The sequence below is a fragment of the Poecile atricapillus genome, chromosome 23 (assembly GCF_030490865.1).
Source record: "Poecile atricapillus isolate bPoeAtr1 chromosome 23, bPoeAtr1.hap1, whole genome shotgun sequence".
Classification (NCBI taxonomy): domain Eukaryota; kingdom Metazoa; phylum Chordata; class Aves; order Passeriformes; family Paridae; genus Poecile; species Poecile atricapillus.
The window spans coordinates 6,816,352-6,831,782 of NC_081271.1; the positions used below are offsets into that span (position 1 = coordinate 6,816,352).

At 50.2% G+C, this 15,431-nt stretch overlaps 1 protein-coding gene across 10 annotated transcripts in view; it reads right to left on the reverse strand.

Moving 5' to 3' along the window:
* Nucleotides 1-8,585, reverse strand: part of PPP1R12B (protein phosphatase 1 regulatory subunit 12B) — a 126,173-nt gene extending 117,588 nt beyond the window's left edge. For 4 of the 10 annotated variants that reach the window (XM_058855769.1, XM_058855766.1, XM_058855770.1 and 1 more), the window contains exon 1: nt 8,165-8,584. In XM_058855769.1, the coding sequence (XP_058711752.1) occupies nt 8,165-8,452 (288 nt within the window). In that variant the 5' untranslated portion in view covers nt 8,453-8,584. Of the gene's footprint in view, nt 1-8,164 lie in introns of all 10 variants that reach the window. The other 6 variants (XM_058855767.1, XM_058855772.1, XM_058855775.1 and 3 more) reach the window with 4 other exon arrangements.
* Between the last annotated feature and the right edge of the window lie 6,846 nt (nt 8,586-15,431).

Consider the following 15,431-nt stretch of genomic DNA (forward strand, 5'->3'; position numbering starts at 1 on the left):
TATCCACTGCAAGTTGACAAAAGTGTCTATTTATTTACCAAAGTCTTGAATATCCAAAATACTAATACATATTCATAACACTAACACCTCCCATTCCCTGCTCTGAATTAAAATGCATGGTAATGAGTTTAAAAGGTCATTATGCCTGCATGGTTGGTTCCCTGATTTGAGGAGGGGGTCGTTTAGACAAGGAGGGGTTGTCAAAAGATGAAGGAAAGTCATTTTTCCTCACTCTGACCTTTCTACCTTTCCAATGGTGGACACTACAAATGACACTTGGAAGAACTGCCATTTCCTCTCTTCGTGACTTTTAAATGGGTTTCCAGATGTAAGGCCTGTGTTTTTCCTATTTATCAGTTTCTTTTTTTCTCATTATAAGCACAGCTAAACAAACATACAACGACAAGTAATTCGTTACCCAAGTCCAGGATTCATCATCTCAAATTCTGCTTCTAACCTAATCATTAACCCTAGCAAAGCCTATCTCTAGCTAAGATCTTCAACTTTTCTAAAATTCTTAATTCTTTTAAAATTCCTGACTCACAGTCACCTCACTTCCCTAAACCACTGCTAGAGTCCCCTCACTAAGCCAGCACTTGTGTCTAGACAAGCCTGGACTAGGACTTGCTGCTATCACAGCACTTCAGATGTAAAAAAACCATCAGGCTTTGATACGAAATCACATTAACTGATACAGCAGGGAATGACAAATTATAAATAGGAGGTGGCTTCAGAGAGATTCCAGAAATGGATGGTGAGCAATCACTGTGGCAAATCAATGCTCTGGCTCAGGGGATCGGACAGGGGCCAGGTTTAGTTTTACCCTGAAAAGGCAGTGACACATAAAAAGCTAATGGCAGGTGGTCACTCTGCATTCTGTACATCTCCCAAAGATTTATGAGCAAGGCTGAATGCTGGAAAAGCAATGCTGAAGCTGCCTGTGTCCCTCTGCAAGGTCAGCTTATTGTATTATACAAACATTTCCAGTGAGACTCCTACAAGTTTAGGGTGTTCTATTTTGTCCAACCACAGGAAACAAGCTACAAAAATCCCAAACAACTCAGCATTAAAGAAAAAGAAATCATTACTCTTAAAGAGTGAATTTTCAGTTATTTTGGTTGTTTTCAGATCAGCAAAGCCTATATTTAAGCTTAGAGTTTAAAGCTGGAAGGAGACCAATTCTTCCAAAATTTGTTTAACAGGAAAATATTTAACAAGAGAACACATGGATGTATTTTCTAAAATACTGATCACTTGTAAGCACTGCACATTATAATTATTATGAATGAAAACTGTCATGAGAAATTACGTAGGTGTCTGAATTAGGAATTTTGATGTCCTTGATTGTCAACAGTTTGATGTGAAAAGAGAAGCCTGACTCCTGGGATCTGGCTGTTAGCAACGTGTGGTATCGTGCCCATTAGCCTGGAAATGCAGAAAAGCAGATTTCCTTTGACAAACATTTTAAGAATTAGGTATTTAAGAAAGGTCGTGTTTCACCACAGTAAGAGGTGGGACATCTCAGGAGTGGAGGGAGGAAATAAAATTTGGCTCCCTGAAGCCGTGCAGGTTCATCTCACAGCCATACTCTGGGTCCCACTGCTTCCATTTCACGTTCACAGCAGCTTGAAACATCTCTGCCTGGACAGATGATACTCACCATGAGCTTGTTCTTAAGTCCATTCACACTGAAGTGAGCCCCATGAAAATTAGGGACCTAAATCCCCACCAAATCGTTCCTTCACAGAGTCACAAACTGGTTTGGGTTGGAAGGGGCCTTAAAGTTCATCTCACTGAATGTCCTGCCGTGGACAGGAACACCTTCCACCAGACCAGGCTGCTCAAAGCCCTGTCCAACCTGCTCTCAAAATTTTTAGCAAGTGACGTTTTCTCGCTGAAGCCCATGGCCCAGCTCCTCCTGCAAGCTGCACCTTTCGTCCCCGTGCAGATCAGTTTGCTGCAGCCCAAGAAAGGAGATTGCAGGACAGCTGTGGCACCTCCCTTTAGAAGGACAGCTGAAAATAAACTGCAGACTCAGATCCCAGGATTTATACTGGGCACCCTCACCGTGCTGGGGCCACAGCATCGTCACTAGGTCAAATGGTTCACTCAGCTGGGGATCCTGTCACTGCATAGCAGGGGCTGCCATTCCCCTGAAAGGCTCTGCATTTCTCTTTCATTTTTTACCCCCATCTCTGCACAAACACAATGTTTCAAAACCATGTTTCAGAATATTTCATGGTCCACCTGCCCTTATTTGTATTCAAAAGTTAGAAAAAAATATCAATTTATACAACCACTTACGTAATACTCCTGTCTCCCAACTGTCTTAAAACTGATTGCCCTAATATTCACAGTCTGACAGGCCTTTTGACTTACAGTATATAATAATTCCCAATTAGGAGCCAGCATACCAATTCAGAAGTCCTGTATTTTCATATTAGTCAGTTATTATATCAGTATATTACAAAACACAGCAGGTGTGATGTTTCACAAGCCTCACAGTGCCTAGTCTGAATTCTAAATCTCTAAAACAGTTTGAAACAGAAACGGATCCCAGCCCCAACGCTCCCCATTAAAATAAGCAAAAGGCATTAGAAATTGTAAAAAATAATACCAGGAAGATGGGAGTGTCATCCAGGTTACAGCTGAGAGTTTTGCACATAAATGTACTGAATGTTTGAGCACAAACCCTGAATGTTTCCAGCCATGCCAGCAGGAGCTGCAGGACCCTGTGCTGCTGGAGCAGGGACTGTCCAGGCACTGCATTCATTGCTCATTCCTGCCTTTTTGCTGAGCTGGCTTTCAATCTTATCAAACCATATCGATTCAGACAAGTATGCAGCATGCAAAATTTGTCTCCTCCTCTGATGCAAGCTCAAGAATTTCATCTGCCCAAGTCAGAAAGCTTTCAGCATGTATTAGGCACAACAAGCTTTCCCTAAAATCCCTTTGTGTTCCGAATGGGCCACAACTCCAGCCTGCCCAGCAGCTCTGGTGGAGATGAGAACCTTTCCATGGGCAGCACTAAGGGACCAGGGCCAGCACTTCCAGCTGCTGCCATGAATGAAGCTGTTGCTGAAAATGCCACCAGCTCCCTTGCCCAGTGTTTCTGGGGAGCAGCAGAGCTTCATGCACGGTATCACTGGGTAGGATAAACAAAGGCTGAGGAAGGAAGCAATGAAGATTCACATCTCCCCTCCCAAATACCCATCTACTTACTGAAATGCAGAGCTTCCTCCCAGGCACCTAGCATTGAGTAAATGATGATGTGGTTGTCTTTGGTTTCCAGAAGCTAAACCATCCAGTTGAAAGTGCCCCAAACCAAGCCAGGGGAAGGTTTCCTGCCCTGCTGCCAGGAGCAGCAGCTCTCCCAGGCTCTAACTGCAGCTCAAGGTTAGTTTGTGTAGTCTGCAGTTAATTCTGCCCACTCAGGAGATTGCTTGGAAATAGAGATGCAAGGGAAAGACAGTTGAACCCTTGATGAAAACATCAAGGCAAAACAGGGACTGAGTAAGCAAAAAGGAAGAAAATAAAAGCATGAGGTTGATAAAACAGCACTTCAGATTTTAACTATTTTGTCTCATAAATTCCTGGTGTATTGGAGGCATCTTCCAAGCTCTCTCACTTTATTCAGAGCCCTGTGGGATGGTACATGTAACTGAATTCCCATTTATAACTGAAACCCAAAAACCCCATTTCACTCACCCTAGTGATAAACCCTATTTTTAACAGTGCCTTATTTCACTTTGACGAGCAGTGTAACATGCAGCACAAGAAGCTCGCAACTTTTACTTTTTGTGGCAGAAGAACACCTTCAGAAAGGAACTCTGCAGTGTGGTGGGAAAGGTATCACTCTCCCCAGATAAGCTTCTATTCCAGAAATGAATGTATTTTTAGGCAATGCAGCCTAACCCAATCTTAAAAAATGCAGCTGATCTAGGATGCCATCATCATCAACTTAGAGATCAGAAGCTGAACTACCTTAAACCACAGCTGTGACGCCCCAAAGATGGAGCACCTGAACATTTATTCCAGAGTTGCCATGCCACTGTAAGTTGTGTTATCTCCTCACCTCTTAAGGCACAGACTGGCTGTTACCTTTCAGTGATTAAGAGATTTTGTGTCCAGAGAAGGGAACAGAGCTGGGGAAGGGGCTGGAGCACCAGGAGAGGCTGAGGGAGCTGGGGGGAGCTCAGCCTTCGGAGAAAAGGAGGCTCAGGGGGGACTTTCTGGCTCTGCACAACTCCCTGACAGGAGGGGACAGCTTGGGGGGTGCAGGGCTCTTCTCCCAGGGAACAAGATGAGAGACAACAGCCTCAAGCTGTGCCAGGGGAGGTTTAGGTTGAGTATTGAAAATTTCTTGCCAAAAGGGTGGTGAGGGCCTGGCACAGGTTGCCCAGTGACATGGTGGAGTCACCATCTCTGAAAGTGTTCAGAAAGCTGTGGCACCTAGGGACACGGTTCAGTGGTGGGGGAATCCTCTCCCTCCTTCCCTCAGTCCCCAGATTTTGTTCCAGTGTTAGCACCTCAGTGACTCTGCTGTGATGGGGCAGAGTGCTCTCTATCACCTCTGCTTTCTGGACTGTCCAAAAACTCTGCTGTTTCCTACTTTGTTATGGCTGCACACAACCTGTATGAGGAAACAGCAAACTCGCTGAGCAGCAACTGGAAATTGCCCAAACCTTCTGACACAGATGCCACCTTAGAAAGATCTGAGGAGCAACCAGACAAGCCTGCAGTTTTACAGCTCTAGCTCAGGAGGAATAACAAACTGAGAATAACAAACAGCCTCCACCTAAGCCAGAGTCACTGCACAAAGTACCTGACGACTCAGGAAGCAGTTCCTGCATTAGCACAGGCACCCAGCACCTGAAAACAAAGTCAACAGCAAGCACCAAGGTACTGCAGAGTACATGTAAATGTAAATGACACAGGAGTTATTTCATGAGCAACTCACTTCTGCTTGGAACAGGCCAAAGGGAAACAGAGTAAATCATCAAAGGGCAGACAGAGGATAAACAATCTTTGCTGTCATCTTTTGTGAACCAGTCCTTGAAGACAAACAAGCATTGATATTATTACATTGGGAGACGCTTTCCCAACTAGAAGCAGCAGAATGTTTTTCCCTTAAGACTCAATTTTCATACAAGTTTACTCTTTGGTTTTACCTGTCACCCAGGAGACAGAGGAGCAGTTCATACCCATTTCCCACCACCTGCAAACACTGGAGAAGATCAACTGCCACCAACAGTTCATTTCACCAACTTTTCTTGATGATTTCTACGTGTTCACCCACATTTAATTAATCTCCCTTTCCATTCTGCATTAGACACAAAATCATTGTCAAAAATAATTCAGTGAGTATAATCTAAGTTTATAATTGAAAATATGGGACTGATGTTCATCCAGCAACATTCTGCAGGCACTGAGGTAGACAAAATACAGCTGAAGCCACCCTACAGGCTCCAGACATGGGCTGTGGTGCAGGTCTGTGCGGCACCTGATGCCTCCAAAGAGGGCAGTGACACAGGCTCTAGGCTCAAAAACATCACTTGTAATTTAAAAGGTTATTTTCAAAATATAGCTTTGTGGCTATAAATAGCCAAGCCAGCTTCTCACACACCAAGTACATAATGGGTCTTAGCCACAGTGGCCCAGATACCAGAGCAAGTGTAATTTTACCTTTGTGAACGCACACAATATTTGGGCCCACCCTGTGCTTCAAACAAACTAACCTGATTTATAAGATTGGTCTTAGGTTTTGTGGGAGCAGCTGCTGACTCTGACAAATTAAGTCAATTGACTAGGTTAACCCTTTCATTACCTAAAAAGACCTGAATGCTCATCCAGAACAAGTCTCATACATTAAATTCTTTAACCAAATAAAAATATTTTACCTGATCTTTCTGTCAAGAAAGCCAGCTTTTTTCAATGTGTAGGATTTCCTTCCTCATTGAGTGGCCATTTGGTTGAACAGGTACTAAACAAGAGCAGACTGTCATTATCATCTGCCCTGTAACAAAACATTGTGTTTCTAGTACTAAGAGAAGTTATTTAAATATCTTCACATGTATTACATCATTCCAGTTGTCAACCAGTGCTCTGGGGATCCCCAACCTAACTTTACCAGTATTATTCTCCAAGCAACACAAAAACAAATCTATTTTGGTCAGGTTCAGAGAAAGGAACTCATAACAATCTCCCCAACCATGCTAATAAACATTTTCATCTGATAGAGGTTTACAGACTTGGGATACACAAGCACAACAAAACCTTTAGCAAAACAGCATTTGTTCCATTTGGGTGTGCAAGAACAGCCTGTCACTCTTGAGCAAAACTGTTATTACATCCATGGGACATTGGAACAAAGTTTTTATTCCAATCACACAGTAAGGTCACCCTCCCTTTCTGTCCAGTTTGTGAAGAAACACTTCATGTAAGCAGCTGGCTGGTACTGCCAACATCTGCTCCACCACTCACTCATCCAAGGTCTTCCAAGTATCAAGGCCTAGGTGTTACTGGTCAGTGTCACCCAATACTGGGCTCCTCCGGCACATATGATACAATTCTGTATCCTTTACGTACACAGAATTCAATTTGCAGCCTGCCTGTCAATATATGGCCTGCCACAGTCTCCAGGAGCATGACCTTGCTGAGCTCACTGCCTGCCATCAGAGCCCAGCACACTTCACCAGACACCTCACATTACCCACAGCAGCACGAGACCCTTCTGAGGGGATCACAATCGATCCTGGCTGGAAATCCCTCATGAAGTCATCCCAACTCCACCATGTATCCACTTTAAATTCAGCCTTGGCTATCAAAATGCTTTGAATAACCAGCTTTTCAGTAGCTTGTTCTTACCAGTGTCTGCAGGACTAGTTATCTATCTGATAATAAATATACACGTGCTGGACTGGAGGTTACTAACACAGGACAATTTATTTGCTGTTGCTATACCAAACTCCACAAATAACCAAGAAAAAGGCCCAGCCATTACAAGACTCGCTGCTTTGCCAGCTGAAGTCTTATTCAACCTGACAGTCTGTAAGCTTGCATGCTCTTCGCTTTGCAACTTATTTTTGGAAGTCCAAGCCAAAAATGAGTAAATCTTCCTGCCCCTTGTTCCCTAACAGCTGTGAGCCAGCAAGCTCCTGAACTACCTTGTACATGTCCCAAATGCTTCTGTAACATCAGCCCAGCAAAGAAGAAATCCTAATTAGCTCAAGAATTATCCTATTTGTGCTGTTAACATGTTATTCTTTACAAACACATTACTTCCTGATGTTATTCCCGAACTGTGCCTTTTTCCTCACTCCTGTTGCTACAGTACATGCTTCATCTACACTATCTTGAACTAAGAAAATTTTGTTTCCGAAGCTGGCCTGGATCCAAATCAGATTCATTTCACTGACCAGATGGACCAATCTGGGACACTGATTTCACACACCCTGCTAAATTCTCAATCAGTCTTGGACAGCAACAGGTTTCCCAATATTCCAGGGAGGCAATTTTGCATGTTCCCTTGCCTTCCTGCTCATTTATACCAGAGCAGGAAAAGCTACAGACGGAACACAGCACATGTTTCTTGACAGTCACGGCTTTACCACCACTCTGCAGCCAATTCCAGTGACCACTTTGTACCATCTTCACATTTGGATGAGTATTAATAGAATCTACGTTACTTATCTGCCATGTGGCCGCTCTCTGCCAAGGAGCGGTTTGGGGAGTTTCAAGGCAACTCTGATTAAACACAAGAACTGCCCAGACACTCCTGACCTTGCAAAATTCCCAGTCCTCCCGGGAAATTTTCCCGGCACTTCAGGAGATCCCAATCAAATCCTAGATTTTGAAAAAATTAATAAATTGGTCGCCTGGCCAAATTAATAAATCGGTCGCCTGGCCAGGCCGGAGGCCCTGCCAGCCCCCGTTTTATTTTGCTAATTAATCTACTTAATAACCCTGTGAGAAGTTAGTACATCCCACTGTCCGATGGGAAGCACCTCGGTCTGTGCTCTGCCACGGGCTGAATGCCCCGGACGGGGCTCGGATCAGAGCGAACCGAAGCCTTTGTTCACCGACACCCGCGGCGGGGCTGCCGGTACCCCCGTGCCCCGCAGGCCGAGGGCACACCCAGCCGGGCCGCCCCCCGCCCCGGTACCTGGTGCAGGGCTGTCAGCCCGTCCACATTGGTGGTGTTGATGCGGGCACCGCGGCCCAGCAGCCTCTTCACCTCCTCGGTGTCGCCGCTGGAGCAGGCGGCCAGGAACACGGCGCCCTCCTCGAAGCGGACGCGGGACCCCCCCGCGCCACGGTGCCGGCCGCGGCCGCCCCCCGCCGCCACCGGCTCCTGCTCGGTCAGGGAGCCCTTCCAGCGCCGCAGCTGCTCGGCCCGCCGCAGCCGCGCCGACTCGGCCCGCTTCCCGCCCAGGTGCTCCGGTTCGGACATCGCCGCCGCCGCTCTGAGGGCCGCGCGGGGCCGCGCCGCGCTCAGCCCGGAGCGGGGCGCAGCGCCCCTGCCGCCATCTTCGCTACGCCGCGGCCGCCGCGCCCGCGCCGCGCGTGCCCCACGGCACCCCGGGACATGTAGTTCGGGCGGGGGCGGCGCCGCACCTGCCCCGGGGCGGCCGCGGCTCCCGGCGGCCCCCGCGCGGCGCCGCACCTGGGCGCGACCGGGACTACAACTCCCGGCATCCCCCGCGCGAGGGCGCGGTCGGGCGCCATCGCTGTGGCTCCCCTGGGTCCCGCCCTCCCCTCAGAGTCCCGGAAGCGCTGAGGGTGGGAAGGAGCTGGGGCATCATCGGGTCCAGCCCTGAGGGTGGGAAGGAGCTGCGGCATCATCGGGTCCAGCCCTGAGGGTGGGAAGGAGCTGCGGCATCATCGGGTCCAACCCTGAGGGTGGGAAGGAGCTGGGGGATCATCGGGTCCAACCCTGAGGGTGGGAAGGAGCTGCGGCATCATCGGGTCCAGCCCTGAGGGTGGGAAGGAGCTGCGGGATCATCGGGTCCAGCCCTGAGGGTGGGAAGGAGCTGGGGCATCATCGGGTCCAGCCCTGAGGGTGGGAAGGAGCTGGGGCATCATCGGGTCCAACCCTGAGGGTGGGAAGGAGCTGCGGCATCATCGGATCCAGCCTGGCCCCATCGCCGCCCGGTCACCGGCCCCGAGCACCGAGTGCCACCTCCAGCCGTCCCTTCAGGGACTGCGACTCCACCACTGCCCTTCGCCAGCCTCTTCCAATGCCTGACCGCCCTTTCCGGGAAGAAATTCTTACTGGTATCCAACAGAAACTCCCCGGGCACAGCTTGATGCCGTTTCCTCCTGTCCCTGTTCCCTGGGAGCAGAGCCTGACTCTCCTGGCTGTCCCCTCCTGGCAGGGAGTTGTGCAGAGCCGGGAGGTTCCTCCTGAGCCTCCTTTTCTCCAGGCTGAGCCCCTTTCCCAGCTCCCTCAGCCCCTCCTGGGCTCCAGCCCCGTCCCCAGCTCCGTTCCCTTCTCTGGGGTCTCGGGACAAATGTCCCGCTGCCATTGGGACATTCGGACAGAGGAGTGCGGAGCTCCCGGAGCGGCTCTGACCAGCAGCTGCACTCACACAAGAGGCTGATTTTATTGAGGAGATGCTGGAACCTGTAGATCTGCAAGCAAGAACTAAGCAATAGTCTGTGTAAACTCTCTACCCATGGCACAAGGAACATAAAAAAAAAAAAAAAAAAAAAAGGTAAAAAAAAATAAAATAAAAAAGCACGAAATTCTGAAACCTTCGTGAAACCAAATTCATCCTCCTGGAAAAGCTCAGAAGGCAAAAAGCTTTTTCAGAACGTTGTTCAACTCCTCCTCCATACTAATACAGAATTTGTGCAAGGTTGCAGACATTAGAGAAGAAATGTTATAGAAAAAAATTGATTCTCAGGGCATTTAAAGATGTATTTAAAGAATCCCTGGGGAAAATAGCGGGGAACAAATATGCGTGATCGTATATATTTAATATTTCAATGTTCCCTAATTAACCCCGAGCCCAGGAGGCGAGCTCGGACCTGCGGGGTCCAACTCCCCCGGCTGCTCCCTTCCAGCCGGACGTGCTGTGGTGCTCAGGGTTTGGATGAGAAGTTTGGCTTGGCTTCCTTGAGCCTTCGCCGAGCCCCCTCTCGTGGCTGTGTGTCCGTCCCGTCCTGCTGAGCATCACCACAGCAGCTCAGAGCTCTCGGCCCAGGGGCTGCCCCTCTCCGTCAGGTTATTCTGCGGTGCCCAGCGGAGGATCTGCCTCAAATTGGTCACTGCCGGAATCTCAGGAGTTCTACGCTGCTGAATGATCAGTGACAAATCCCCTCAGAGCAGACAGCATTTGCTCATTAGCCTTAAACCATCTCCAGCAGTTTTCAGCAAAGCTCCAGGGAAACCCCCAGGAGCTGTGTAGCCGTGTGTCTGACAGCTCCAGCTGTTAACGGGGCCAGAATTCTGAGCTGAATTTCTGGTCTTTCTGGGGAGCACACAGAAGGAACACAACTGACACGGGCCCTCTGGAAAGGCAGAACTTCCACCTTGAGAGGATCCCCCGCTACCACAAGCCCAACTCTCCACACCTCCGTTCACTGTAGCCCAACAAATGCCAATGCCAGAGCACACAGATCCCACAGGATCCTTCCTTCCTTCCTTCCTAGGGCACTGTTTCAGCAGTGCCTGTGTGCAGCAGAAGCAGGGGGCAGAAGCCCAGAGCCACGGGGGAAGCTGAGCTCAGGGGAAGCTCCTGAAAAGTGCAGCTGCCAAGAGCCGGCTGAGACACAGCTTTCCCCATGTGGCACCTGTCCCACTCCCCCTGCCCTGAGAACATCCCACAGGGATCCCTTTCCTTCTTGTGCAGCTGCAACCCTGCAAATCACCTTTTCAGGCTCCCCAGGCAAGGGGGAGCAGATGAACAGGTTCCCAGCTGGCTGCAGCCACAGCCTGGTTGCCCTTTCTTGCATTCAAACCAGCTCCCCCCTTGCAGATGCTCTGCACTTCTGCTCCAGCCTTGGCTTGGCACAGCCACAGCCCCTCCTCCCAAGAGAGACTTCAAGACCTCTTGGACAAGAGCTCCCTTCTGGCCAAGAATTTCAGTCCCCCCATTGCTTAAGCCTCCAGAGAGACAAGAAAATCAGGTGGAACATCATCACCATCATCATCATCTCTCACGGCTTTGGACCCTTTCAACCCTCTCTGTGCCAGCATTTCTCATCACTCCTTCCTGTGGGAAACAGCACTGGCAGCGTTCTCCCTGAGCCTGCTCTTTGGTATCTCAGGTTCAGAATGAGTTCCACAAACATCACACCTGGCCCTGAGAGGGAATCCCAAAAGCTGCTTGTTCCCCAATTTCCCCCACAAACCAGCTCCACAGCAGTCTGCTGCTTGGCCACCAAAGAGAAGAACTTGAAACTCTTGACAGCTCATTCAGGAATCTTTAGATCCTTCCCTGAGTTCTTTCATTTCCAAACTACAGAATCCAAGGGAGGAGAAAGAAGGGGATTTTCCCTTCTGTGGGAAGGGAATTCCCACCCTGTGCACATGCAAGCACTTCTGATGAATGGTGATCCAGCTCCAGGTCCCAAGCCATTGAGACCAGCTCAGAAGCCACTTAACTCCAATGCACAGAAGATCTCCTCTTTCTTGCAGCTGATGAAGGAGGTGAGGCTGGGCAGAGAACCCTCTCTCACCTCAGCTGCCTTGGGCAAGATGACAGCCTGAATGGACTGTGCCCAGCACATCTGGTAGAATTTTGCTGGAGCTCAGGGTCTTGGATGAGAAGAAATTCCTTTAGCTTGGTTGTTTGCCACAGGAGCTGCCAGTGCCATTTGGGCTGTGCCAAAGAGGGGCCATGCTCCAGGCACCTGACCACATCCATGATCCGCTCCTGTGACAGTATCACCTCCAGCAGAGCTGCTTGCTCAAGCCACAGAATTCCTTGCATAATGGCTGACAAATGCTGCAAGGCCTGGCTGAGCTGTAACTCCCTGCAGACTCGGAAAAGCTCTAAGAGTTTGGGAATGTAGCCTTCCTTCTTCAATGTCAGCAGCAGCTTTTCCCTGCAGCTGGCTGAGAGCAGAGGTGATCAGCTCAGCAGCCTCTGCCAGTCTGTGGGCCCTGCAGGGAGGAAGGTTGGTCCCAAGGCCAATTGCAGCCATTTCTTTCTGGTGTTCCTCTGGTGGCTGCAGAAGATGTGGGGTGACTTTCAGTGCAGGTCACGACAGCCAAAGGGCAGCAAGAGGGAAGAGACAGGGAAGCATGAGGAAAGGCTGTGCTGGGCTTGCCTCCTGCTGGCTCTGCCCCTGGAGCTGCTTCAGCTTCCTCTGGCTCTGGCCTTTCTGATGTCACCTGCAGCAGGAGGCTTCCACTGCTCTGCTCCTTAACAAGCTGGCCTCTGCCAAAGGTCCTACACTCTGCTGTGGCCCCCATAACCAACGGCTGGGACTTGAGGCAGGAACTTGTAGATCTCAGGGGACACATCCCCATTACTGTGTGAAGATGAGCAGGCCCTTCAGTCCTTTGGGAAATGAACCTGGAGAGGGTGAAACTGCCAGGTAGAATTGGCTCTGCTGGAGAAGCTGAGCCAGGCAGAGCAGAGGGTGCCAGCCCTTCCCAGTGCCACATCCTGCTGCAGTACCACATGAGCTGATGCTGGGAGCCGTGGCAGTGCCTGCCTGGGCCTCAGGGAACCACAGAATCACAGGTCCTTGCCACTGGAAAAGCTCCCTGAGTCTGTCAAGTCCAACCATTGCTCCAGAGCTGCCACAGCACTGACCCGTGTCCCTAAGTGCTACAGCTACATCGGTCACATGAAAAGGGATTTTTTATACCATTAGTGTGCAGAGATTTACTTGACCCTGGTTTAATTTGTCCCAGTGCCCCAGAAAAGCCTTGTGCCCGAGCAGTGTGTCAGCATCCCGTTAGGGGGAGCCTGTGACAAACTGTGACAGGTTAGAGTTGGAGGATTGTCTGTGATAGTAGCTGTCAGGGATAGGATTTGTCATTGATAGGATCTGACTGCACAAACGTGTTCAAAGCAATCCCCGGACAAGCTCTAATCCCCAATTAAAGAGTTCAGTGTGCACAGAGTGCAGTTCTTACCCAAGAGGTCCTGATGGGGAAGAAGGCAGGTTCAGCCCATTGTCTGAGCCCAGCAGTAACTGTGGAGTCTTCCCTCACTTTTACCCCATTCTCAACTTACTTTTTATACGGTTTCTTTCTGTTTAGGTGGAACTTGAGTGACTCAAGTCATGCAGACCTTTATGTGCAAAATTCTTTTGCTTTACTTTTAAAGATAGTCACAAAAACCACCCCAGTGAGGGGTGCTTTTACCTTGGTGGGGGTTACCTTTGGGATGGAGGGATATGTTAATGATACAATTAGGCTTTAATGAACCACATTCATCAGAGAAGAGCATTTTCACCCCAGCTGTTGGTTTGGCAGCAGGACATCTCCTCCTCCCTGCCCTGGCTGGTAGGTGCTGAGAATTTTCTCAGCTGCAAAGCACCATTGAGTTTTCTCTAATATCCAACCTTTACCTACCCTGGGGCAACTTAAAGTTGCTTCCTCTTGTCCTGTCCCTTGTTCCCTGAGAGAAGAGACTGACCCTCCCCTGGCTATTAAGTCCCTGGACAGAAAACTCCTGCTCTCCTGCACCCCTGGGCTCTGCTGGATGCTGTTGGGGAGATGGGAAGGCTGCAGTGGGTGAGAGGCAGAGGGACAGCCTCAGGCAGCCCCAGGTTACAGAGCCCAAGAGACACCACTCTGCCATTGTGAGATACTGGGAGGTGAGCTGGGATGGGCTTTGGGCTCTCTGCACTCCCAAAAGGGGCTCAGAGTGTCCCTCTGGCACACAAAGCATCCTGTGCCAGTGCTGGAAGGGGCCAGGACTGGGCCCTGCTCCCTCTTCAGTGGGGTCCTTCACAAGCCTGGTCCCCTTCATCCCCCTTCAGAGCAAAGAGCAGAGAAGGAGTTTCCAGCAGTAGAACTGGGAGATACAGGCATCCTTTCTGAAGCTTTTTAAAAAAAGCTTTTTTAAAAAAAGAGCTTTTAAACGCTGACAGACAGCTTTTAATCCTCTGGAGAAAAGAAATAGGAGTAGGAGAGCCTCTGAAACCTGGCAGTCCGTGCCTTGCTCCTGTGGGATGGAGGCTGCAGGGGGCAGGTCTGCCCAAGTCTGCTGCAGGTTGGCATCTGCAGCACCATCTCCTGCACCCTGGCTTAGACACAGCCTCTGAGCCGTCTGGCAGAGGTTTCCCAGCCCCAGGGAAAGGAGGCTCATTCCCAAATGCTGCAGTGACACCAGCTCTGGGATATGTCTAACGCTCTACAAGGAAGAGGAACCCTGTGGGAGATCCTTGACCAGGAGCAGCTGCAGGGGGTGATGTTTTGGTTGACAGCTGCTTAACACGAGTGCTCAGTGTGCCCAAGTGGGCAAGGAGGCCAGTGGCATCCTGGCTTATACCAGCCATGGTGTAGCCAGCAGGACCAGTGCCCGTCCCTCTGTGCTGGCACTGCTGAGGCACCTCCAGTCCTGGGGGCAGTTTGGGGGCCTCATGGCAAGAGAGACATTGAGGGGCTGGAGAGAAGGGAACAGAGCTGGGGAAGGGGCTGGAGCACCAGAAGCAGTTGAGAGAGCTCGAAGGGCTCAGCCTGGAGTAAAAGGAGGCTCAGGGGACACCTTCTCATTTTCTACAACTCCCTGACAGGCAGCTGGAACCAGGTGGAGGTTTGGCTCTTCTCCCAAACAGGAGTCAACAGGACAAGAGGAAATGGCCTCAAGTTGTGCCAGGAATTTCTTAGCCCAGAGTTCACAGCAAAATTCCTGTGGAATTTTGTGCCAGAGCTTTCCAGGTCCAAAGGAAGCAGCTCTCTGCTGCCCTCCCAGCCCTCCTCCCTTCCTGCCAGTTCCAGCTGCACAATCCCAGCAGCTGCAGCAGCCTGGGCTCCCCAGCTCCTGCCAGCAGAATGCCTGCCCCCAGCGAGCTGTGGTGCCTCAGGAGAGGAGTGGGAGAGGAAGGGTCTCTGAGCTCCAGAGAGTGTCTTCAGGCTCCTCATGTCAGCTGCCTTTACAGCTTCAGTACCCTCTTTCATTTTTCGAGGAGGAAAAGGCCAGCCCAGGCCAGAGAAATTCAGTGGGGGCCTTTGCCAAGAGCATCCCGGCCTCCCTTGGCAATCCTGTCCATGGCCATTGCCATCACTGGAGCTTCCATCCAGCTTCTCTCCAGCCTCACCTGCTGCAAGGGCTGGCAGACCCTCATGGAGCACAGATGCCCCAGGGGCTCCCAGGGCAGCAGCTCAAGGTGGGAAGCTGTTTAGCCACCAGCAAAACGGTTCTGTTCCCCTGACTCCCCCTCCAGGAACTTCCTGTGCAGCTGCTCCTGGAACTGGCAGCCTTTTGCTGACCTCCAGGTCCGGGGAACAGAACACTGATGGA